The sequence below is a fragment of the Coloeus monedula genome (assembly GCF_965178545.1).
Source record: "Coloeus monedula genome assembly, chromosome: 3".
Classification (NCBI taxonomy): domain Eukaryota; kingdom Metazoa; phylum Chordata; class Aves; order Passeriformes; family Corvidae; genus Coloeus; species Coloeus monedula.
The window spans coordinates 30,756,228-30,782,384 of NC_138783.1; the positions used below are offsets into that span (position 1 = coordinate 30,756,228).

General features: G+C 42.2%; 1 protein-coding gene across 1 annotated transcript in view; it reads right to left on the reverse strand.

The window, feature by feature from the left end:
- Nucleotides 1–26,157, reverse strand: part of LOC309570782 (ovostatin-like) — a gene marked incomplete at both ends in the record, with an annotated part of 29,139 nt that continues 2,982 nt past the window's right edge. The window contains 32 exons of the mRNA XM_082277795.1: nt 1–53; nt 828–930; nt 1,708–1,779; nt 4,217–4,307; nt 4,503–4,627; nt 4,767–4,982; nt 6,074–6,294; nt 6,841–7,006; nt 8,280–8,354; nt 8,830–8,986; nt 9,875–9,956; nt 10,442–10,618; nt 11,601–11,684; nt 11,999–12,050; nt 12,688–12,809; nt 13,641–13,767; nt 13,981–14,209; nt 14,889–14,979; nt 16,045–16,165; nt 16,754–16,924; nt 17,532–17,675; nt 18,045–18,190; nt 19,238–19,295; nt 19,505–19,729; nt 20,475–20,633; nt 21,512–21,621; nt 21,830–21,950; nt 22,581–22,698; nt 23,365–23,449; nt 24,118–24,286; nt 25,031–25,051; nt 25,529–25,581. Coding sequence (XP_082133921.1) covers nt 1–53; nt 828–930; nt 1,708–1,779; nt 4,217–4,307; nt 4,503–4,627; nt 4,767–4,982; nt 6,074–6,294; nt 6,841–7,006; nt 8,280–8,354; nt 8,830–8,986; nt 9,875–9,956; nt 10,442–10,618; nt 11,601–11,684; nt 11,999–12,050; nt 12,688–12,809; nt 13,641–13,767; nt 13,981–14,209; nt 14,889–14,979; nt 16,045–16,165; nt 16,754–16,924; nt 17,532–17,675; nt 18,045–18,190; nt 19,238–19,295; nt 19,505–19,729; nt 20,475–20,633; nt 21,512–21,621; nt 21,830–21,950; nt 22,581–22,698; nt 23,365–23,449; nt 24,118–24,286; nt 25,031–25,051; nt 25,529–25,581 — 3,944 coding nt within the window. The remainder of the gene's footprint in view (nt 54–827; nt 931–1,707; nt 1,780–4,216; nt 4,308–4,502; nt 4,628–4,766; nt 4,983–6,073; nt 6,295–6,840; nt 7,007–8,279; nt 8,355–8,829; nt 8,987–9,874; nt 9,957–10,441; nt 10,619–11,600; nt 11,685–11,998; nt 12,051–12,687; nt 12,810–13,640; nt 13,768–13,980; nt 14,210–14,888; nt 14,980–16,044; nt 16,166–16,753; nt 16,925–17,531; nt 17,676–18,044; nt 18,191–19,237; nt 19,296–19,504; nt 19,730–20,474; nt 20,634–21,511; nt 21,622–21,829; nt 21,951–22,580; nt 22,699–23,364; nt 23,450–24,117; nt 24,287–25,030; nt 25,052–25,528; nt 25,582–26,157) is intronic.

The following is a 26,157-nucleotide window of genomic DNA, read 5'->3' on the forward strand; positions in this document are numbered from 1 at the left end:
TCATTTGGAAGGTGGGGAGCAGGGTGTGTTGTACTCTGAAAGGGCATATTCGTCTGGAAAGAAGAAAGGAAGAAGACATTTGTATGAGAGTAAGAAATCATTCTGACCCCTGTCTATCTGCACCTGTCACTAACACGCTATAAAACAGAAGACATTTGGTAAATTTTGTGGTAGACTCCCAATTGTCAAGGCCCCCAGTTGCAAGGGTGCATAGTCAGAGACCAGTGCACTCCTCTGGCTATGTTTGTCAGGACACATCATTGCTGTCACCATGCAAGATGTGGATCAGGTGGCAGAAAATGCACTCCAGGGTCAATTCTCTGACTGCTGCTGCTACTAATCTGTGAGGATGTTCCAGAAAGGTAGTCAGGCACTTAATTTTATAGTTTTGTTTACTTAAACTCCTCTTTTGTTAAGTGGGACTGTCATTCCTACTTAAGCATTTGAATTCCACTAAGGAAGGTCTTTTTGCTGCAGTCTACTATGGCAATATTAAGTAAAAAAATTAGATAATGCAGTTCAGGGAAGTCAGGAACACTGCTGCCTTTGAGTTATTGATTTTAACCATCATGACCAAACTGTGGAAAGAAAGTAGAACCACACTTCTTTTTGTATGTGCTTTGTAAGAAAGAAACTCCTCACATATCACTTTCTTAACTGCTTAATGTTGAAATGAAGCAAGAAATGAAAACACTGGAGGACAGGAACTGCCTGTGCTCTGCAAAACCTTTGCGGTCTAGTAATCAAAACCAGCAGAATTGCTAAGTGGGTCTCCCCTTGTCTCTCCTTTGATATCACAGGTTTTATTGACTGCTGGGATCACCTACCTGTTTCATAATAATCATATATATGTACAGGCACAGGTTTGATGTCTGAGACAGGCAGGCTTTGCTCCACACCAAAGGAGAAGCTGATTTCCTTCTGGGACACCTGGAAATGACACAACAAGAAAATGCATCAGAATTTTCGTAACTATGCCTGAGGCTAAGGCTGAGCAAATTAATTTCTGAATCAGACAGTGTGAAAATGTGCCATTCTACTGGTCCCTCCAGTTTGTAAACTTGATGTCAAATCAGATAATTGTTTAAAAGCTGTTGTTAAATACATTTTATTGCTAAAACTGTGTGCTCTTTTCTTTCTTCCTCTTCCTATTTCCATTGCCAATTATCCCAACCTAATTCCCTGCTAGTGTGGTTTTCAGCACATCAGCATTCATCCTGTAATTGAAAATTACTGTATTGAAAATAGTTTGTTTCCTTGCCTTTTCCCAGCTAAAATCACCTTCAGTACCCCTAAGAATCTCCTCCATACTTTTCTCTCTCTAATTACTTTGATCTCAATAGTCCCATTCTTCCCTGTGATTCTGATCCTCATTCCATACTCTTGCAGCCAAATATCTTGAACTACTTTCCTCCTTGCTCATCTTCCTCTGCTTTTCAAGCTTCCTCTGGAGTGAGAAGACTACAGATCGACCGATCTATCTATCTATCTATCTATCTATCTATCTATCTATCTATCTATCATCTCTCTCTCTCTCTCTCTCTCTCTATCTATCTATAACTATTTAATTTTGGATTCAGTGAAGTACCTTTACATCTTTAAGGCATGTGTATTGCTAATATGCCATTAATAAGATTTTTCTTTTATCTGGGAGCATGTTTTAAACTTCCAGTTTAATAAAACCGAAAGGAAACCTCCCAGACTTACCTTCTGAAGGTAGAAGAGTATGTGGTTGTTCTTGATGTCTACACGATCCACAACAGAATTCTCATACCGAAGCTTTAAACAAGGCAAAATACAGCAATGTTAGCCCGGGAGGCTTGTCAAGGAGACTTACAGATTCTGCAGCCAAACGCATTTAAAGCGGCTGTCGCGCTCCTTTTGTGCCACCCCGCCATCTAGTCGCCAAAAAAAGAAATGCAATTTGGGTGTTTTTATAACCTGATGCATCCAGACTAGTCACAGTGGTGAACAATTTTACCACTCGGCTTTGATACTTGTGACTTTTATCATCAACCTAAACATGCTCTCATTTCAAAGAAAATTTACAATTAATTTCTGCAGCTCAAGCTCATTTGCTAGTCCATTGTATGTTTCAAATAACAAAAGTTTAAAAACATTTAGAAAAGAATGTGAACAAAATTATTTTACTATCAAAACATACAAAGCTAAAATATTCCAAACTTTGAAAACCAGCTATTTTTCCCCCAAGTGTTTATGAAGAGGAGTAGGATGCCAAACAGAATAGCATCTCAATAGAAAAATCTTCCAAAGAGAATTTATTAATTTCATACAGTTCTAGCCAAAAAACAAACTCAGGCCTGAATGCTGAATGATTATAAGTGCACAAAGGTATGAGCAGACTCTACAAAGAATTTCATTCTTCTTTTATCTACTTGAAAATTCAGCTCATGGCTTGAAGCTAACTCATCTATAGTGAATCTAAATTGCATTAGGAACAGAAATGAGGTGCTTATCAGTGCTGTCCCAAGCATTTTCATCATCATAACCAAGTTTCTGGATAATAAAGGAGGAAGATCAATAGCCACTTTCTTTTGTTGTTTATGAAACTGTACTGGAGAGGAAGAAATAACCTTTGTCAAAGGGATAATAATGCAAAATGCCAATTAAAGCAATTAAACAATGGCGGAAGTATTTCTCACATGGATTCTGTATGCTGTGTGACTACAGACTCATACACACAAACACTAAGGAGCACAGGGAAACCCCAGCAATCTGAGCTGAGCCTCTAGAGCACTCTGACCTGGTTCCCATTGGGGCTCCCACAGGACAGCGGCCAGTCCATTGTCAGCAAGTGAGACCCACTAGGTGAGTCAACAGCAGAATATCCCCAGATCAGCTTGCAGACTGAAGGGGAATGCTGCCTACAGACCACAGGGCTGACTATGAGATGCTGGGACTCAAGAAACAGGTGTTTAGGGGAAGAACCAGGAGTAAAAAAGAGAGGGATAAAATCCAATTGGATGGAAAAAGGGTGGAAAATCAGATAAAAGAGGCCAGTTGCACATTAACAGGTTGGTGGTTAGCACATTTGTCTGCCCTGCACCTGGTCACCACAGCCTTTCCTGCCTTCTTATTAATCTCTGCTCCTGACAGTTTTCCAGGGTGAAAGGCTCTCTATTCTGTGTGAACGTGTGGGTGGGGAGTGACAGTCACTGAAGAGAGGATCAGAGATCACAGGGACCATGTGCCTGGAGTTCCAGCATCCTGAGACACCAGACTTCAGGGTTCTTGTTGGGGTATGTATGTCAGTGTGTGGTCACTAGTGATAAACTGGCCTAGCAGCCAGCTACTGAGTCAGGCATAAACCTGACCCGGGTATTGAAGACACCAGAGGATCCAAGACAGCTACCAAAGAGACCAGTATGTCCGAGCCTTTTTCTGGAGAAATCGTATGGTCTTGGAGGCGGACACTGGTCTGGCTATTGGTCTGGAGCAGCTGGTGGACACTCACTTGCCTATGTCTCTGTATGTGTCTGTGTGACATCACTGTGAGACCAGGGAACCCCAGCCCATCTGCTGCATGTCTAAGACAGCTTAGAGAGGTCCCACCACGCATACATGTGGGTGATGTGGACCTCAGTTCCAGGCACTGAAGTGGGGCTCAGGCCTTGAGCAGGCACATGTCCATATGCCACCAACTCAACAGAAGAAGGGTTCAGGGGCAGCTACTGGGCAGACTGAGTGCCTGAGGTCAGCTACCATAAGGACCCACATTGTGTATTTGCATGTATATATGTGCATGTGTATATTTATGTATTTATTTATTTACCTTTTCCACAAAGTAGATTTTAAGCTGATCAGGCAGAAAAGGGAACAGGATAAGGCCATTTGTGCTATCTGTGTTTGTGGAAGTGCTGTCTTTCCTGTCTACTACTCTGTGTGGCCAGCATGTATATTATGGATATATGGATATATATGTGTAGTGTGCATGTCTGCTTATTGGGAATGCACACTGAACCTTGCTGTTGGTTGGACGTGGGGATACGAATTCTTAGCTCTCCTGGGCTACTGGATTTGGCAACTCCCAACAGATTTGTCTTCAACACATAAACAGCTACAAATTTGAAACACAGGGTATGTGAGAGAAGGACTTAGTAGTGCTCCCATGGGCTCAAATTTGCTAATCAGAGACTATTTTTATCAACTGCCTATGTTTTTAGGCTTTCTTATTCACATTGGTCCCATTTTTTACCTTTTTCAGGGAAGATTCTTCAGGAACAAAACCTGAGAGCATTTTCACATCAATAATAGCCATGTTGGAGACATTGCGGTTTCCTGCGTAACTAAAATGAGAAAAATTCTGTTAGTCTGTTTTGAAAATGAAAAGGAGAGCAGTGAATGACATTTTTAGCTCTCAATAATCCTGTTTTTTCTTCCTATAGCTTCAGGGAAGCTATTAACTGCATATACTTAGATGCTTTCTCAGATGCTTTATCAAACTGTGAATGCAAGGGGGTATGTCAGTGAAAGGAAGTTACCTGGCAGAGAGAACAAGGTCAAACTTTGGTGGATAGTTGCCTGTGCAAGACACATTTGCCATCCTTATGGACAGAGAAAATCCAGCAACTTTTTTTGGCAAATGGATGTTGTATCTCAGGGTGGTCTAAAAGAGAGAGAAAGTGTGAGATGGTCACAGACTTAAAGGGTTTTATGTCTCCAGCACGGCATGTGGAGAGGAATAAAGCATGGGGAGCCCCCTGCTGAGTTCCCAGAGGGTGGTGCTGAGTTCCCAGCTTACTTACCTGCAGATAGACACAGTCAGTGCCTTCCACCTCCACACTGTAACTCCCTGGAATGGTGGGTAAGGAAGCCTGCTGCAGTAAGAAGCGGTTCTCATCATTCACCTGGAAAATCTTACTGGGGGACTCCATGAAGTGGACTTTGACCATATTAAGACTTTTTTTGGAGAAGGTGAGGTATCCATACTGGGCTAAAGCTTGGAGAGCAACCACAGTGTCCTGAAAAGAATAACATGATCCAAATTAGATATCCAGGTGTAAGATGGTCGGTGAGATTAGCACAGCTCTTATTTCCCTGATGCTTTGTCAGTACTCATAAATGCAGGCGGGCTCTGCAAAGAGCCAAGGAGACAAGACACAAGTTCTTGTAGAACTCGTCCTGGTGGACAAAAAGCTGCCCCTGAGCCACAAGTGTGCTCTGGTGATCAGTAAGGCCATCTGTGGTGCATTAGGAAGGGCTTTGGCAGCAGGTTGAGGGAGTTGATCCTGCCCCTCTACTTAGCCCTAGGGAGGTGTATCTGGATTGTTGTGTCCAGTCTGGGCTCCTCAGTACACAAGAGACATGGAGCTCCTGGAGCATGTCCAGAGGAGAGTGACAAAAATGATTAAGGGACTGGATCATCTCTTACAAGGAAAGGCTGACAGAACTGGGCCTGTTCAGCCTTGAGAAGAGACAGCTGAGAGGGGATCTCACAAATATCTGAAGGGAGGGTGTCCAGAAGATGGATCCAGGCTATTCTTGGTGGCGCTGAGCAATAGGACATGAGGCAATGGGCAGAAACTGATGCACAGGAAGTTCCACCTGAATATGAGGAATAACTTCTTTGCTGTGCTGGTGACCGAGCACTGGAACAGATTGCCCATAGAGGTTGTGGAGTCTCCGTCACTGGAGATTTTTGAGAACTGTCTGGACACAGTCCTGTGCCATGTGCTCTGGGAAGACCCTGCTTGAGCAGGGAGGTTGGACCAGATGACCCGCTGTGGTCCCTTCCAGCCTGACCCATTCTGCATTCTGTAATTCTGGAGCAACAGATTTTAATTATCCCAGAAGACCTGAGATAATGTTGTATCAGCAGTGACTGCTGTCCATGGCTAACTTCAAGTTCAGGTAAATTCTCATTGCTTAAAACCAAATTGTGTGTGAAGCTATGAAGAGCATGGTGTGCCCTGAAAAGGCAACCAATGCAAGCACCAATTATCCAGTATTATTCAAATCCATATGCAGTCAGAAAGATTTGTCATACGCCAAGATTCAGCTTGCAGAATGGACTGCTCCCAGAAGCTTTCTTTTTCCCACACTCAATTGTTACCTGGCTGGAGGAAAAGCCTCCATATGGGTTCTGTTGTTTGATAAGCCAGTACACAATGCGGGAAACGTAAGATAAGTCTTCTGGAGTGAGTTTGGTTCTGCTGAGCAGAGCCAGGAGCACATAGCTGGTCATTTCAATCTCAGCAGAAGGGGCACGGGAATAGAAGTCAGAGAAACGTTCTGCTGGTGGCTTGTTTTCTCTCTGCCAGTGAAGAGAACCACCTGAAAACAGAAAAGTAGGGTGTAAAAAGCATGGGAAAAAAGTTTTTTCAGATCTTGGTGTCCCAGACTGGGTAAGTTTTACTTCCAGGATGGAAAAGAAAACAGGAAGAGATGGAAAGGGAATTAATGAAAGCAGCCTGTGTAAGTCAAAGAGGGATTGAAGCGAAGACAGTGTAGAAGGATGCTAAGGCAGTCACAAACAGGAGCACATGACATAGCCAAGGGAAGTGGGTTTGTTCAGCATGTAGACGAGAAAGCTAACTGGAAAATTAGGTACAATCTTCCAATACCTTGGACTGAGACATGCAGGGGACTTTCTCTCCACCTAAATTACTTCACAATTTCATAAATCAGACCACAGCTCAAATTTTTGTGAAGCCAGAAGAGACAGACACAAAAACTCCTAGAGATAAATTCAGCAGCATAGCAGGCACGAAATGAGAAGGGAGAACATGCATGACAAAACTGTCCATCAGAGCAGCTTACATGACACAACAGGCCATTCCATCAGCTGCACTGCCCGCACCATGGCCACGCTGCACTTACCAGCCCTGACACCTGCCCCGTCCAGCTTCTCAAGGAAGAACTGGCGTCTTTCCTCTCTGCCAGCTAAGCCATAGACATAGGCAAGGAGGGCCTGGTTATACAGGTTGTGGACCCCATTGCTAAATGCTGTCTCCAAACAGTTCATGCCACTTCGAATGACAGGATGCTGGTAATGCAAAACACAGTAAGGTGTCAGGTACATGGATTTGTGTCTCCACTTCTCTTTAAATACTTCCATCATCGCTTAAGCTGCAATCTCTGACTCTTCATGCTAGAAATATACATGATCCATGGCATGTTTAAGGGCCTACAGAGTGTATCCTGCAAAAAAATGCCCTTCCAGTCATGCTGCCTCCTTTCTGCATTTATTTAGAGGCATCATGGCCAGAATAACAGAGCACAGTTTCTTTTCCTGATTCATGTGATAACCTTATGCAAGTGAATCCTTTGTCCCTCAGTTGCTTTAGCAATAAAATGTGGGCCATTTTTACTGAACTATGTAAAGTGTGTTGAGACCTCATGAATAAACAGGCTCTCTCAAATGGACATTGCTCATTTGCTAGCTATAACTATCAAGGCAACTCTTCAGACCTTTTAGCCTTACCGACTATCTCTGTGAACTCTTCTTCATCTCAGATAACACCAGCACACTACGAACCATGTCTTGTCTCTGCAGCTTCACTTAAACAGGTTTTGGAATTTCATATGAAGGCATTGGAAACTAAATTCATGTTGCTGAATAACTATATGATTATGCATAATGTTTTCATCCTGGTGGTCTCATGTACCTTAATGATGGCCCATACCCCATGTCTGAGTGATGTGCAAAGAATCAGCACATCCAGCACAGATTTGCAACACTTCTCCTCCTCCCCATTATACAAAGAACAAAGTCAGCATAAAAACAAGGTCACAGGGATGTGCAGGAAATATATTAGAGAGAACAGAATTTGGCTCTCATTTCCCAATGCCTAGTACTACAACCAGCAGATCATAGTTTCCTTCCATTATTAAGATTTCCGTAGGGAAATGGAAACACAGCTTGGAACTAAAAGCACAAAGTGAGTTTGTAGACTGAAGATTTGGATAGCTTGAACTTTGTACTGGGCAAATTCAGAGAAAATTCCAAAGTGGACTCTGTATGGAGTGGCCAAATTCAGTCTGGATTTTGATCTACTTAGACTAACATTGTCTAAAAACAGGTGGATTCCTCAGGGATTTTTCAAGTGAATTCATAGGCACTGGATATGTAACTGATTTGTAACACTCATTAAATACTCGCAGGGGACTGCAGGGCTCTGAAAACTGCTGTCTACAATCAGCTACTGTCCTACAATCAGTATTCGAGTTCCTCACTGCAAAAGAACACTGATGTGAGGACTGTGACTTGTGCAGTTTGACAAATGGCTGACTAGGCTAACAGAGTACCAAATACCTACTGCAGCAGAGTGTCCAGCCTCCAGCAATGATGCCACAACATAGGCTGTGAGGGAGTATTCAGCTTCTTCTCCACCCTGATGAAAAACAAGCAAAGAACTGGTTAGGACGAATGTCCTAGAAAGAAACAACATATGAATTAATTCATAGTTCATATATCAGTTAGATTTGAGATCAGCAGTAATTTCTGTCTTCCCGTGTGCACAGGAACAAGAAAGATCAAGTTCACTGAGGATAAACCCAAAATAATTGACTGCATCTTCTTGACTTTTGTATGTGTGTAATAAAGCACACCATAGCCTGTGACTGAGCACACAATGCAGTGGTGGAAAATAAAACCTGAGACTTGTAACTCAGTAAGTTCTGCTTGTTTTCACCTCATCATCAAGAGCACACATAAGAATCATGCCCTGCTTGTATAGGAGAGACATGAGATAGCAGTACTAGAAAGAGTAAGGATATGGTGAAGAGTAAGCTTATGTCTGGCAGAAATTATCCAAATCAATCCAGATGGCAGGACTGGAAGTTTGTGGCTATACTTATCTCAGTTACCTTCAAGGCATTGTTGAAATGTGACCCAGCATTTTCAAAGCAGCCATCTGACTTCTGCTTGCTTGCCAGCCAGATCAACGTTTGAGACTGGACGTTGTCATCAATGTAGATGTAGCGTTTGGCTTGCTCCAGTGACTTGTACACAAAGGCAGTGAGCCTGCAGGTGCCCCAGAAACAGAAAGCAGGTATGGTGTGAACAAGACCAAGGAGATTTACCAGTGCATAGGATGTGCATAGAAAATGACGTAAAATGCACTTCATAATGTTTGAGGTTAAAGAAGAAGGTGTTTTCTAAGTTTTAAATAAGTAACATATGTAAAATCCTGATACTAAAAATTGACCTGCTATTTCTCCATTACTGTGCTGAAACCATTCTTTTAGAGCAGTAGTAAAGTATAGGCACAGCTTGATGATTGATGTTACCAATTTCTGGTCTTGATTAATTAAATTATGAAACAAACCAGGTTGGAAGGGATTCTTGGAATCTCCTGTTCAACCACCTGCTTAAACTAAGACCAAGTTAGAGCTATGTCAGGCTGCTCAGTATTTTGTCCAGTTGTGAAAATCTCTAGGGATAGAGATATCTACATCCTCTCTGGGCATTTGTCTCAGTGCTCCAGCCTTCTGCTGGGGAAGACTTTTATTCCTTCTACCCACTTGGAGTTGTTTCTGTAGCAACTTGAGTAAGGACAAACTCTTGTCCTTACTCTGTGAAGATCTGATAAGAGTTTGACTCTGTTTTTCCACAGTGTCCATCTAGGCAGCAGAGAGGTTTACCCAGGTCTCCCATTAGCTTCCTCTTCTACAGGCTAAACAAACCCAGATCCTTCAGTTTCCCCTTGAATATTATGTACTCCAGCTCCCAGCCATCATACCATCCTTCTGTTGCCCTCTTTCCAGTTATTAATCTCTCCTTTACTGGGGGATTCAAATTAATTGAACTGTATTCATTTAGTCTATTAAAAATAAGAATCACTGAATACTTGGATCATTTTTCAAAGCCTAAAGATCCTGTGCTGGGGAAATAGAAAGTGTCGTCACTTACCATACACTCCCTTCTCTATCTCGTAACCCAAAGGAGCTGTAGGATCCATCCCGGTGTTTGTATGACAGCTGTTTCTGGTAACCTGAAAGCACAATAAAGAAGACACGTTTTCTAATCACAGAAAAGGATTAGTTCTGCTGTTTGTTCAACTGAAGCAGTAAGACTTTTGGATTTAGTATCAAATAATGTATGTCCGGCAAATAATGCCAACCACTATGAATTCCAGCTGCTTTTACTCCTGGAAGAATGACATGCTGCTTTGAGGTGCTCTCATGGCCTGCTCCTGTGCAATAACTGGGGTGCTGGAATTTAGAGAGGAGTGCTTACTATGTAGAGCTGAAGAGTTCAATGCACACAATCACAATATTAGATCACAGAATCCCAGTTTAATCTGAGTTGGAAGGGACCCACAAAGACAATTGAGTCCAACTCTTAACCATGCACAGAATCCCAAAAATCACACCGTATGCCTGACAGCATTGCCCAAACACTTCTTAAACTCTGACAGGCTTGGTCCTGTGACCATTTCCCCGAGGAAGATGATGGAAGAGTCTGAAAACCTCTCACCTGTGGATAAATATCCAGTACCCCTGACTCTAATCTCTTCAGTCAGCTGCCCAGTCTTATTCAGATAATCCAGGGCATAGATGTTGGGTGTGAACAAGGCCATGTTCTGTTCTCCGCAGCCATAAGGCATGTGGAGGAGGTTATCTAAGTTCCGCAGGGCTGTACCCAAAATGTCTCCTGAAGAGTGAAAAATGTAAGAAGTCAGCTCAGTTCAGACATGTTTTTATTACATAGCATTATACATTGCTCTATACCATCTTATTATGAACCCAAGGGCAATGACTAATAAAGAGAAATCATAGTAACCAAAGACACATCGTAGAAGAAAAGTGATGAAATGGCCCCATTTTTCATTTCTTATCAGGATAATGGCCACCTGGGAGAAACTGAGAATTTGAGAGAACAAGATGAGCACCAATACTGGCTGGCATGGCTTCTGAGAAACAGCTATGAATCCTTGGAAGGGTTAGATTCCCCTGCCCTTTACAGCCTGCTTCCTGCTTCTGCATGTACATGTAAAAATGTTGTGTGGGGTCCGATGCTGATGGGCCACAGAGGCTGTAATTGCACAGCATCAGCACATCCCACACAGACATGGGCATGCAAACCAACGGTGTTTGGAAAACAATTTGAGTTCAGAACCTCAAAAAATTTTCACTGAAGAGAATCCTTGAGTCTTGATAATGACTTTCAGATCAGTAGAGCTGATTGGGACCTGAAACTTTTATTCTGTGGGAGCTTACTGACTTACCAATGTTTTTCATTATGTAAAATGATAAATTTGAAATTATGCAGTCAGCAAAGTCCTGAAGATTTCTTTCAAAAAAATTAAGATAATTTTTTTCAAAGAAGTCTGCTTTATGTTACTTTTCAGCAGAATTAGCTGTTTTACTCTACAGAGTTGGATATGCTAATGCAGTATAATCTGAAATGCAATATAAGTGGAAATTATTGGACTATCTTGTCCTCTCTTGCTATGAGAGAATTTTCAGCAACTTTTGCGTCTCACTGCCATTTTGCAAAGGAGAAAACTTACCTTCTAAAATCACGAAGAATTACTTCTTCAACTTAACATAAGGTTTGTATGCATATACATGATGGCAATTGGTGCAGCACAAGAGAAACACAATTTTGCATTTAGTCTAAGTACTAAACTTACCAATGACAGAAAAATAAGCTCTGGCTGATCCCTGCACTACGTTACTTGGCAAGCTGAGAGACACTTGTTCAGAAATCTTTTTGCCTGATGACAAAATATGAAAAACAGAATTGTTAAAATTATGGGGTTTTTTACAGAAGATTCTACTTCATAAGCATAACTACAGTGACTGCTACAGTCTTCAGTATGGGTAAAGAAAATGTTTCAGAGACTTGCCCAATGAGTCAAAGGTATCTGAAAATCCTGAATTTTAGCCTAGCACCCTGGCCCTGAAAATCTCTTTCCTCCCCTGGAAGGATCTCTGGTTTTGTAGGACAAGATCTACAACACAGTGAAGCAGTTCTACTTTACTCCCTGGAATGAATGAAGGAATGAATGAAGGAATGAGCTGGCCTTACCTTTTGCACAGATGAGGGAGCTCTGAGTCAACTCCTTTTTAATACCTTCAGGCTGTTTGATTGCAGTGAAGTGGTCAGGAAGAGAAAGAAAAGTGCAGAACATCACCATTAAACCATGACAATTTAGCAGTGTTAGTATGTGCTTATCCAGGCTGTGCACCTCTTGTACCCAGTCATATCCTAGCTCCACTAGAATATCTCTTGGTCCATGGCTCCCTCTCTTACCCAACATCCCATCCAGAGCAACTTCCTACTTAAAAAGCAGTTAAAAATTAGGTATTTCCAGCCTCTGAGATACTCTGTCCAATTAATCCAATGTAACTGTTGGTTTATGATGCTCAAGATAAACCCTTTTCCTTTTATGTCTTCCCTCCACCCTCCTCCCTAGTATTCGAGTCACAAGCTAAAGGTGCTTAAAAGTAAGGTATGGAATCTCCTCCCTCCTGGCAACATGGGCTGTCAGGACGTGTGCTCATGGTCCCATGAAGGAGACAGTGGGAGGAGGACAGTGGATGCCGTGACCACTGTGATTTTCACTCTTACTTTGATATGGAGAAGCCCACTGTACACAGGTACTGTAGTGCCTCCTCATTGTACTGCCCTCCCTCCCTCCTAACTGCTTCTAACCCACAGCTACAGGAATTCCAGTTTCCATCAGGCAGAAAGCACCTGCAGATTTCCTACCATACCTCAACAAGTAGGGTTTGAAACAAGGTGTCCCTGTAAATGGTCTTCTCTTCTGAAGATGTGCCATTTCCAGTACCTCTGGTGTTCAGTTTGGCCTCAGCAGTAATCACGAATTTCACCTCACCTGGAAAGCCACGCACCAGCCCAAGAAAAGGAAGTTATCCTCAATGTCTACATTTTGACTGCCTGTTCTAGGCTGATGAACTGCTGAGAAATGTATTTTCTCTAAAGACAGCTCAGTAAAACCAAATTTAATGAAGACTCCACATCTGTTCATTAGTGGAAAGGAGTGCTTGCCTGGGGCCCTGATATCAGGAATGAAATAAGGGTGATCCTGACCAAAAAATGGACATTCACTACCAGTTTCCCCATCTTTCTAGCCTTGTACTGAGTTTTCTCTGGCCTAGGGCAGAGTTGCAATAGTTTAATCATAGCTCTTCTGCCTTTATTCGTATTTTAACTTTTGGAGCACTTACACATGCAGGTAATTACAATTGCTTTTAAAAAAAGTGTGGACTTGAAGGCAGTGTGGATTAACACAGCTAGAAAACTGGGAAGGAGCAGTGTCCTTATTGCCCACTGAGGATCCAGTCCAAAATTATTAGCACATTTTATTCTCACTAAATACCTTTGGTTAGATACAAAAATGTCAGCTGAAAGATCATAGGCACATGAAATCCTGATCGTATTTCTTACATCTGGCAAATGAAGAAGAGTTCTTCCTAAAATGAGTAGGAAGTGGACTAACCAAAAACCAGAAGAGGTGAAACACCAGAACAATTCACTGGTCTTTCAGCTCATCTAAGGGAGTTTTAGCAGAGGTCCAATGCTAAGTTTGGAGCAATTAATGGAGTTGTAAGGAAATGCCTGCTTGTGGATTATTGATGCTGCCCTAACGGGTGGGAATAGAAAGATCAGACAGGGATATATCAAGGTGATAAAAAGACAAACTTACCAAGTTTTTGGGGGCTAACAGCCCAAATATAGGTTTTTCTTTCATTGGCACACACTGTTGCTGTGTTGCCCCCCGACGAAAGGATCTCTGCCTCATAGTCACTTGACTGTGCCAGTATGGCACTGATCTGAGACAAAGAAAGAAGGAGCAAGATTACAAATGGAGGAGAACGACCTTAAAGTCAGCATGCAGAGCAAGGGAGGCTGCTGCATTACTCAGTATTTACTGTGTTTTGCACAGCACAGTACCCATACCCTCTGCTGAGGTTCCTCCTTCAAGAGCAAAAAGATCTCTGGGAAACAAGCAAACCACATAGGAAGTGAAAGGGAACTTGATATACCTGGACACACTGGTTGAGGTAGTTGAAGACATTGGCTATTAAATTAAATTTTTCCCCTCGAGTGACAGAGTATGGCAGGGTGAGGTCCACAAAGAATGGTTGGAATGCTGTCAGTGAAACAGGTGAGGAGATGCCAAACCCGGCATCATCCTGCACACAGAAAGCGCTGGCTTTCCATTCTGTGATGCTGTCAGGAATGGTGTAAGAGACATCGACCTCTCCTCTGGAACTGAAGAGAATAAGAAACACAGAATGAGAAATGATCTTTGGAATTTTTCAAGACAAATTATAGAACAGTCTCTCGGCTTGAGTTAGAACTTCTGTTCTAACTTTTTATCTCATTTTCTACAAGATACCTTTCCATATTTAAAAAAAATGTTATAATGCTTGAAGTAAAGATAAAGGTGCTGGTTAATTACATGTTAAAAAGCACTCAAATACTCAACTTTTTGAATTTAGAGATACCAATTGTTGAAAAACCAGAATGTCCAAACATACAGATTAGAAGTAATAAATTTAGATTAATGTTCTAGAACAGCATCTGGAGGCATAGTTGAAATGGAAATATTCTCATTGCAGATGCTGTGATAGCCTGAAAGAAAAGAAAAATAAACTGAGTTTTTTGCTGCTGAATTAAAAATTGGATGAAAAATAACAAGCTCCTTCCCTCTCCTTAAAAAAAACCTTTCACTCTTAGCTCCTATTTATTTCTCCCCACCAGAAAGACAGGGAACAGAGCACAGCACATTTTTGTCTGCAACAGTCATTGATCAAGATGGGAAAAGTAGATCCATGTGTACAAAGCAAACATATGTTCCATGGTTCCTTCCCAGAGTCCATTTTAGCTAAACGAATCAACTCAAAAATCCACACAGGAAAAAAAAGTGAAGATAAACAAACATACTTACTCAGTGTTAACCAGCTCCCAAATCCAGGTCTCGGGGAAGAATTTCCGAACAGTGCTGACACCACCACTCCCACCAATAATCACTGACTCACCTACAAGTGGGGATATCGTTAAAGGATAATATTAGAGACATCATGTGAGAAGGATCTGAAGTTCTGTCACACATGCTTCACATCACCAATGAAACTAAATATCCCATTTGAGCATTTTTTAAATTTTTTTCCCTGCCGTATAATAGGGGAATTTCCAAGAGACATGGGGATGTGCAAAGAAACAATTCTTATCGATTCTCTTTTCCCATGGGAAAATACTGGAAAAATCAGCTATTTTACAAGACGTTTTACTTTGTTTCATACTGAAAGGTCTCATCATTCAGTTAGAAAAATGTGTTCTGCATCCTCTACAACAAGCTCTGCTTGATTTGTAAACGGGCAACAGTAGCCAGTATTGTCATCAAAGATTATAAATGGTTTACAATGACTTAGAATCATATAATTACAGAATCACTGAAAAAAAATCTAGGTTGGGAGCAACCCCTGTAGTTCTCTAGTCCAATCTTGAAGTAAGATTAACTTCAAAGTCAGATTAGGTTGCTTCTTGTGCAGCTCAGTTTTGAAAACCAGCAGTGATGGAAATTCCAAAACCTCCTGGAGAATCCTTTCTAGTGTACCACAATTCTCACAAGGAAGAACTTCCTCCTGATGTTGAATAACACTTTCCCTTGTTGCAACTTATAACTGCTACTTTCGCTCTTTTGCTGAGCAATCTGACTTGATAGAGAGATAATCGTAACTCTTGCTGATCTATAAAGGTTTAGGAGACTTTGTGCTAAGTGTGCTAAGTGCTGTTTGAACTCTTGACTCTTAAATATTTAATTGAATTATGATTTGATGAAAGGTTCTGACCTGAAAACCCAATATCAGTTTATGAAAGAAGCAGCATCACAGTATTCCCTGTCTTTTCTATTTGCACCTGCACCTAAGTGAGAGAAAATTGATTTTGCTGCAAGGACTGCCAGAAAGATTACAGGATGCCAGCTGGGACATATAGACCTATTCCCCCCAACCCCCCAATATACTTGCTGTTATTTTATACAGGCAACAGTTTTGAAGACCCCATAGACTGGGACTGGAGATACAGAGTGAACCTTCTTTTACCTGAGACCTTGAGATCGGCGTTGTAGTAGTGAGAAGGGTAATCTTCTGTATCTGATCTGTCTTCATTGCACAGAACTGGTTTCCGTAGCACAGAGTTGGTGAACACTTTCAGACCCATTTCCTAAATGTGAAAGAACCTATCAAGTCACTCAGGGCATTTACTAACTGCCATGCCACTGGTTATCATTCCTCATTTCTCCCTTCCTTCATCACATTCCATCACATCCCACTCTTTCAGCCCTGAATGTCTCAACTCTACCTGGCCAACCTCTGTGTATTCTTACGGAGCAGTGACATCTTGTGTTCTGCAAAGAGTAGTGATGATGAGTCTGATGTTGGCCTTATGTCTTAGGGCACAGGGCCAGTGGGCAGTGGAGTCCACTGTATTAGGAATTGAGTGACCTGCATCACAGGCACAGATCATTACAAGAAATGCCTGAAGTCATGAGCCAAGGCCGTGGTCCTGCCTAGGAAACATCTACTGCACCATGGGCACCACTCCAGTGATTTTCTAGCAGTGATTTTCAGACCTCCTAAGTAAGTGATGAGGACAAGAAGGCAGAAAGTGGGTGATCAGATGCTTTAGGCAGTTTCAGGCATCAGCTGCCTTCTTTCAGCAGTAAGAACCACCACTTGGGAAAGCTGAATGCTAATGTGCCTGAATTTTTCTGGAAGCCCTCCCACTTAGCCTCCCACAGAGACCACATACCCTGAAAATCCTGTAGACATCTCCATCACGACTGACATTCACAGGTTCAAAGTACAAGCCATCAGAAAAGATGGTTTTGGATGGGGTACACGCCTGTGGCCTGTCATCTTCCAGGTTGAGCCCATTGTAGTAATAGCCATATAAATCACCCCCACCAAGCTGGTAGTACACCTGGAGGTGAGAATGACTAGTGTAAGCACGAGGAGGGTCTCAGGCAGTTGCAAAATCACATATATTCAAAGCTTATGGTGGACCCTGAGCAATCCTGTAGACTTTGGTGGGCTTGCCTAGTGATGCCTACCTAGAGATGAATAAGCAATTTGGACTGGACTGGACTGTATCCTCCTCCTTCTGAGCTGCAATGGCTTTGTGGAGTGAACTTGAGCAGAAAGCATGGAGATGTACTCCTGAGTTTTCCCGAGAGGAGACCAGAGTTTTACAAGACACTAGCTGTCATCTACAGCTTTTGTTCTGGGCTCAAGGCCTACCTGTGCCATAAAAATGCATTTTTGATGTAATCACTCCACAGAGAGGAAATATGCTGTCAAAGATTTACATTAGGCATATTCTTGGGATACGTGTTACACTGCCATGCTTCCCAAAAGCAGTGTTGTGCTATCAATTTCTGTCTTTGAAGGATACAATTGCCTTAGACCTTCCTTTAACCACAGATGTCTGTTTCCAAAGGAAAAAATAAAAATACAGTCAGAAGCAGCATCACCAGCGGGAACTGTGCATTCCTAGCTGAAAAGAACACAGGACTGGGGATGTGACTTACACTCTCGCCAGATAACTCTTGCCCAGACTGAAGAAGGACGCTCTGAATTGCTCGCAGGGCACAGTAGGAGTTGGCGGCAGCGTCCAGGTGGAGTCCAACTTTAGAGCCCGGGAGACCCTGCTTCTCAGAGAACTTGAGCTGGACCTGGTGATTAACAAATCCAAGATGGAACTCAGGTGAATCAGATTGGCACACAGACCTAAATCTCACCTTTCCCTGACACTCGCTCTATTCCCTGTGGGACAAAGTCCCTACCGCTAGATGGCCCTTCTAGATCCGTTTCTAAAAAATCGCGTAATCCCCTAGCCACCCTTCTCTCCCTGCTGTGTGCAGAGTTTTGTCTGAGTCTGACCATATGTACCAATTCCAGGGACAGTTTCTCACGATCCCAGTCACATCTGCACCTTTTCCATCCCTAAATGCCACCCCAATTTAGGGCTCTTGATGAGGTAATTTCCTGACTTTTGCAGCAAACCCTGACATGTCCCTCAATAAGAAAGCAAAGGTTTTCACCTTATTTTTGAAGCATATATCACTGTGTATTCTGGAGCTGTCAGCCACTATCTCTCCATGAGGATGCACCGTGTAGACCAGCAGTCTGGCACTGGGGGCGAGCTTCTCAGTGACAGTCAGTGTGATGGAGAATGTACCTCTGGAAGCTGTGGAAGGAACATGGATCAGGGAAGGACAAGCCAGCAAAAGAGATAAGACAAACCTCAGCTTTGGTGGAAGGACCACATATTTATTCATAACCTATTAGCACCTTAGAAACCCAGGGAGCTGGATATTGGAAGATTCATCTCTCAGTGGCTGAGGAACAGCTCCCATCAGCAAGACAACAGACACAAAATGGAGGATGCTGAGACCAGAGTGCTTTGCAGAGAGCAGTCTAAGCTGGGAAGAAGTTGAACATAGAAATCTGTGCACAATTGTTATGAGAAGAGCACAAAGTTGCCTTTGGGTCTCAAAACTAGAAACTCCTACCTAAACCAGAGGAAATAGAGCAATATCCTGAGTTAAAAGAGAGCTCTCTTAATACTAAGAAATAGGGAATTCTTCTCTACATGGATGAAAAGTGCAAGCATATGGACAGGCAATTAAGCTTAAGACTAAAGATGGTAAATATGAAACAAGTCCTCTATGTGGATAGAGAATTACTTAAGCTACCTCCTGAAGTCTGCAAATAGACCAGATTGTGCAAGAAAAGTTTTTTTAACAACAAAAGGATGAAGATCAGGATCACTGTCATTTGTAGGTATTTGGAGACTTCTGAAGGAGCAATGAATTTCAAGAGTTGACTGCTAAATATCCCTGTAAAATGGGACACCTATTTTTCCAAACTTTAAAAAGTGTTATTATTCTAATTGGTGATGACTAGGATGTCACACAATAACTGTGAGACTATAAATACTCCTTGGCGTAATAAAATAATACAATAAAACAGATGAAGGTTGCATTTCGTGTGTTTGATCTCAACAAAGTATCTTTCTATTAACAAGATAAAATTGGTTTTTAATATGGGGGGTTAGCTAGATGCTGCAGCAAAAGAAAATGAATCTGTGAGTAGTAACAGGTCATGGGATTTACGAACTAGTACCTGATTTAGCCACAGTTCTCTGCTTTCATCACTTCTTGCAAAACTTACTATGCTCTGGTGCTCAGAAGGATGCTCTGAAGTACAAGTAGTAAGATGGTCTGGAACTTACCATCAGAGATGCTGACTTGCTTCTGGCCACTGAGAGTAATTTTTCCTTGTGTCATCACCTGGGCATAGAAACATCTCATGAAAGTGAGTCAAAAGCACCTTCTCCCTTCCACCACGAAATCATTGATTTTGAGTATTGTTCTGAGAAGCCTCGAAGGCCATCAGGTTGAGCCATGATCTGTAACCACTGTCTGATTGTTAGTTTTCTCCCTTATAGGGTGTCCAAGAGAAGGTGAACAAAAGATGTTTTAGGAATGAGGGCACTTACTACATAGTAGAAGTTTGTGTGTGTGGCATTGCTGTAGCCCTCTCTGTTCAGGACATAGTGAACATTGATCGTTTGCTGCTGGCCACAGATGAGATTCTCTGTCACTGGCTCAATTTTCAGAAAGCTATTGGTCCGTGAGTAGAAACGCTGGACAAGGAATGAGGCTTTGGGCTCGTTATGAATCCCCCAGATAAAGTCTTCACATTCTTCTGGTGCCTGTTGGACCTATGAAACAGAAAACCGTAGATGGGAAACCAACAGTGTGGAAAAAAAGAAAATGCAAAGCAGGTGAGAGGCAAAGGCATCTTTCCTGTAAAATATTCTGTTAAGGAGCTCATTTTGTGAGGCTGTAAAAGCCACAAGAAAGAACTGGTGTGAAAAATTTGTGCTTCATCAATGCAGAATGAGCAGCCTTCTGGATATGTTAAAGCATCCAGATGCCTGTGGTGTGTTGCAATAGTGGGGTTATTCCAGTTTCTTTCAGGCTTGGGACTAGTTGCATACACTGCTGGGACTTACTGTGAATTGGAATGTCATTGTTCTGAACTACACACTTTTTCTGAGCTCTTCCCATCCCACCAGAACAAAAGCATGACAGTACAAGAAGACCACGTGATGGTAACAGGCATGAGTTTGTGCCAGCAGAAATGCAGGGAAGCAGGCAGCAGCAGTGAAAGGTGCTGGCATGCACCAAGGCTAGATGGGGAGGGCAGTGCAGACTCTGAGGAAGGTAATCTAACACACAGAATAACGAGAAAGAAGATGAATGCAGAAAGAACTTCTGGGGGGAGGGAAAGGCAGAGAGGGACTAAAGATCACTACAACCCAAAACCACAGCTGGGGTGCAGTCTGCCTCTTCTCTGGTACTGCTGTTTTCTCATGAGTTTCAGAGTTTGCAGGTATTCCTTCTAAATCCTCTCTCCCATGAAGTATTCATTCATTAATTAGACTGTAGCCTGTGTTTACTTACTGTCAGCTTAAAACTGGGATCAAAGAAGTTGGATGTGTCAATGGAAAAAGCAGCAGTGCCATTTTTGTCGGTGGTGTATCTGGCCAGATGATCTCCATTGAGCTCCAGCAGGACAGAGCTGTTGGCAACAGGCTCACCATCTGCATTTGTCACAGTGATCTGAACACAACAAATACCCAAGGGATTTAGAAAAAAAACAAAGAACAACAACAAAAAAGGAAAGCTCTGTTTACTAGAGGATGCTCACTTAAACACTGAGGACAATTGCAGGGAGTAGAAATTGAGAATGAAATGTATTGAAGAGGCAAATGTTCCACAACATTTTGAGGGAGCAGGAGTTCTGTGACAGGAAAATGCCCATCAGTGGGGAATTCCCATCAGTGTATAATGGGAAATTCCCATCTGTGCAGAACAAACTATGTACCACAAAGGGAGGAGGAATGTTTATTGTAGAACATTGATTAGCACACCTAAAACAACCAGATGACTTCGTGGCCACAGGCAATCTGTGGAGCTCAGTAGCACCTCTCAGCTCCTACGCATCTGTGCACACCCACAGTCTCCACTTCGTGTCAGGATGATGCTGTACAGGTCATTGTCCTTTTTGTGCCTGTGTTTACCCAGCATGTGTAGGTTGCTAAGAAGTGGGAATGTGCTCCAATATCTATACTGCTTTAAGTGAACATCCCTGGGATTGTGTGATGCAATGCAGGGTGAATTCTACCTTTAGTTTAGGCACAACAGTTCCTGAAGTATTTTGTTGAAGACTCCTCTTCCCTACTCATATGACCTTCCACTTAGTCACTTTTTAGACGTCCTCTTACTATAGCAGAAAAGAGACCCTGACACTCCAGGTGTAATACAATTTTTTTTTTCTCTAGGAGTATCAAGAGAACTACACAGTCATTGTTATGCAGCATTATCATGGGAAGCTGACAGCTGCTCAGTCAGGGGACAGCCAGAAATGGGGCAATGCGAAGGTCATCATGCTGTACCTCAGGGAGTTTGGGTCTAAATGTATCCTCTCATGTACCTACCTCACCATGGTAAGGAATTCCCCTCTTGTAATAGGAATCCATATTCCTGAACAGCACTTGGTCATTTTCTCGGTTGACTGAAACGTAGTCATAGGCCTTCATCTGGATACCTGTGAGACACACCCAGTACAAAGGAGAGGAAACAGAAGTCAGACACGGGCAGAAAGCTGTTCCTTTTGATAAGCTGTATGGAGTGGTGATGCTCTGGAAGGAGAGCTACGCAATGAAAACCATGACTGCTGCTTGTTTGCCACACAGATGGTGGAAGTTCCATGCATTAACTTTAACCAGCTACTCCCAACCTCCACTTGGTGTTACCTGTTCCATTTTCAGTGACGATGCTTTCTATGCTGAGGCTGGCATACACAATGGCATAGCTGCGGTAAAGCTGGAATTTTTTTATGGAGATGACAGTGTTGAGGCAGCCGTCCTTTCCCAGCTGAAAAAGCAGCACAAAGGGGAAAGCCCATTTTTCTCAGTGTTTGGAAAATTGCTCCTAAATCTGTATTAGTGTGTCCCTGAAGAGCTCCCCACCTACCTTACATTTATCACTCCCGAGCTCCCATCCCAGATGACTGTTTCAATATCATTTACTCTAGCACCTGGAAGCTTCTCTCCTTGTCCTCTCTAGTCTTCATTATGCTCATGCTCCTTCTTAAACCCATTTTATGTGATGCCTGTGCTTTGTAACCACAGCACATTGAGTCTGAGCTAGTGAACGAATTAATCATTCATTTAACATTAAGTGTCCTCAAAGACTCCCAGTAGAGGTCTGCTGATTAGATTTGGCAAGAATGCAGCCCCAGTGTTATAGAAATGATTGCATATTTACAGTTTCATAGGTTTCCCTTCTTCCTACTGATTCTTTCTGAGGAAAAAATCAAAGTCGTTCAGTGAGGTCACTGGTAAAAGCTACGTTCATGGTCTTTCAGCGGTACCTGTGAGATAGTGAGAAAAACCACACCGCTGAGATTGCATCTCTGGTGTTCCCTTGGAAATTAATGAGGCCACCAAATACTGTGCTGCATGTAAAGCTGGCAGGGAAGAACAGACTTGTTATGTATCATACCAGTCCAGTAACAGCTTCACAGGTTTTTTTCCGGTTTTGTTCACACCGTGGACTGTAAAAGCGCTGCCGACACACATTGATTCGGGCATTCCCTTGTACTGGCTGGCCGTAAGTGTACCTAGGAGAGGAAGAAACACAAGAATTCAATCATGTGGATTTAACACGAAACCTGCAAAAGTTGCAGAACAATGCAGACTCTAAATCCCTCTGGAGTGCCCAGAGCACAGACGGAAGAGCAGCTGGGAATTACAATCCTTTAGTGCTAGGAGAATTCCCTTCTACTATTTTTAGGCTGTTTCTGCCATCTTGTTAAAAACCCCCTGGTTTATCATTGTCTTGGTGCAGTCATTCTTCTGAACTGGAAAGTGGTGCTGGACTCAGGATATCATTCCCTTCTGCTTTTTCTCATTAGTACCTCACACAAAGCAGAACATATTGCAGAAAGACCCTGTTCACCCTTTTAGCTCCTGGCACCCTGCACTTTGGCAGCATCACAGCAAGCAATTTGAATGATAGACTCTCCATTTCTGTAATAATAAAACGCAACAGCTAACAAGTATGAAGTGCTTGATTTGGACACACACAAACACTCCCCGTTTTAATTCTGCTATGTAGCAGGAGAAGAGTTATCCTATTTTATATCATGAAAGTCACAGCTGAAGGAAATGCTCTAAGCATTCAGAGTATTCTGAAGCAGCAGCAGGATCTCTGCTTCCCAGCACAGCACACTATCCAATGCCTATCCCATTTGTTGTGCACAATTGTGTTGTCTTCTGATACTTACGAAGCACAAACGTTCGCCCGCACTTCTTCATCAAAGAAAGAAATCCTCTTTGGCCCAGAGATTGTCACTTCAAATTTTGGCAGCACTGAGAACGTAGTGTGAATATGAATGATCAGCAATTGCATGCCATACACATGGGTGTGTGTGAGACAGTAAAAAAACAGTTGGCAAAGACATTTTGGCAAAAATTGGCAAAACAGTTTGGCAAAGACATCTCTCTCACAAGGGAGAGGAAATGAATCAAAGAAGAATCTAACTGTCTGTAGTATATTACAATAGAAAAAATACCCTTCAGTGGTAAGATGAGTAACTTCTTTAAAAATAAATAATAATCATAGTAATAAGTATAACAGTCACAGCAAAACCCATGATAAATCACTTTAATCTCTTTTCTTAAAGAAAAATGAGTAATCCCAATGTGTCAAACTAGTTAAGTCCTGGAGAACAAAAGTTATTACACAATTCAGTTGCAGTGAAGGAAAGGCAGCAGGTTAAGTGAAATAGTAAAATGAAATAGATCACTGACACTGCTTCTTTTCAACTTATCTTTTATCCCAGGTCACCAGCAATAATGACAACATAGCTGGGAAAGGCCTGTCTCTCATACACCAGTCCACCCAGCTCTCTCCACGTCTTTCTCTTCCAGGCATGAAGTCGAGAATTCAAAGAACTTAAACTCTGCACTAGGAGCTCTTATCTGACTTAGGCCAAGCCTCACTGCTACCACAGGGTATTTTATGAGCCTTTGCTTACCATATTCCTCCACTCTGAAGTACTGGTACTCTTTTTCACCTGACTTTGTCTCCACAGTGATTTGGTAGGACCCCAGAATAGGCTCTGGGATTAATGGAAAGGAGAGCTGGGCGATTCCATGCTTCGATGTTACCTCCAGCCACTGGAAGATACTGTTTTGCTCTGGATCCTGGAGAGTGGAAGAAAGAGATGTAGCAAAACCTTTACCACACCGTTTCTTGCCTTCTTTCAAGAGCTGTCTCCTGATACATTGGCTAAATGCCTCACAGGCTGAGTGCTTTGGAGCTGATGATGTGCTCTGACTTTCCATATCCACTTGTGGCTTAAGCAAACCTAAGTTTATGTTTAACTGGGAATTAGCTACACTGACAGATGGCCTCAGATCATTCAGAAACAGTTCCTGGCTGAGACACAGGTTGCGTATCTGTAACTCTTCTAGCATAAATCTTTTTGACTCAACTTTCTCTGTGAAACAGGAATATTATGCTGGCCTCTCTCAGAAAGTGCTTGGAGATGCAGTGATTTGAAATGTGGTACAAGATGATTCATTGTTAGCCTGTCCCTGTGAGAGCATGGCATTTCAGAAAGTCACTATTCTTCTGAGCTATGAATGAGAATGAGGCTATTTCACCACTTATTTCCTGTAGTCCTCCCAAAGTGAGACTGGACAGAGCACTCCTGTTTGAACTCTAATGAACAACAGAGCAGCAACCCCACGCCATTTCTGACTAACTTCTCCAGATCTGCTGATTTCTTCTTCTCTATTGCTTGATAGTGGATATTGCCACTGTTCAACCTCAAATCCATTGGCTTTAAATGGTGTGCTCTGGATGAGTCTCCCTCAGCTGTTGACCCTATGAGGAAGGATGAAGCATAGTCTTTCCAAAGGAAATTTTCATGTTGTATCGCTTACCTTAATGATGATTCTGGGATACTGCAGGAGGAGAAAAGGGAGAGAAAAAAAATTATCAAAACATCAATTAACTGACTGTGGAGGTTGATAAATACTAGAACATAAGGAAATCTGTGAACATCTTTTTCTGGATAGAGAAGACTGGGCCAAAGAAACAATTTGAAACTCGTCTCTGTAATTAAAGAGAAAATTTTAAGAGGATAACCTGTTTGTGAATTTATCTTTCCTGCAAAAATATCCAGTCTTCTTCTGCATATCTGGGACAGGAAAAGTGACTACAAAACCTGTGTGCTGTGAGAGGTTTCCAGAAGTGCTTTCAGAGCTTTTGCTTTCCATAAAGGCAGGGAAAAGATGGAGTGTGAAGCTAAGGAGTAACAGCAGTTCTCAAAAAATATCAGGAGGCTTATCCCAGGCCCTTCTTATTCAGTATCTAAGTGAGAGAGTCTCAGTGAAGAGGTACCTCAAGAGGGTACTTGAAAAGTTTTGAGTGTGACTCACCGTCTCCTGAACAGGTCTGAACTGGGTGTCCAAAGTGACCACACGAAACATCACTGAAAAAGAAACAGGACAAAAAAGGATTACAGAATCATCAAGGTTGGAAGAGACCTCCAGAACTGTCTAGTGTAGCCATCAACCTGGAACCACCATAATCACCCCCAAACCTTATCCCCAAGTGTCACATGCAGATGACTCTATCATTTATTTTATTAGCAGTGATAAATAATTTTCAGTACACAGCTTTGCCCAGGCTTTTTGGGAAAACTAAAGAGTGCCCAGAGAACATGAAAGGAATTGATTATCTTAACCAGTGAAAAAAAGAAAACCACAATAAATGTCAGTTGAAATATCTTCAATTCTGACCCACTTGGACTAAAGCAACCTCTGTAGTAAATGCAGTTTACTGCCTTCAATCCTTCTTGAAGGACTCCATTCTTTGGAGCATTTCCTAAAAAAACCCTGTTTATACAAACCATTTCAATGAAAAATTCATAGAGAAGGAAGAATTTGTCTTTCTTCTAAGTGTAAACTGTGCTGTGTAGAAGTATAATTATGCTAAAGAGATAGCTAACTCCACCACAGCTAGTACTGTCATTTAAATATTGTGATGGAATCAGCACTTTGAAATA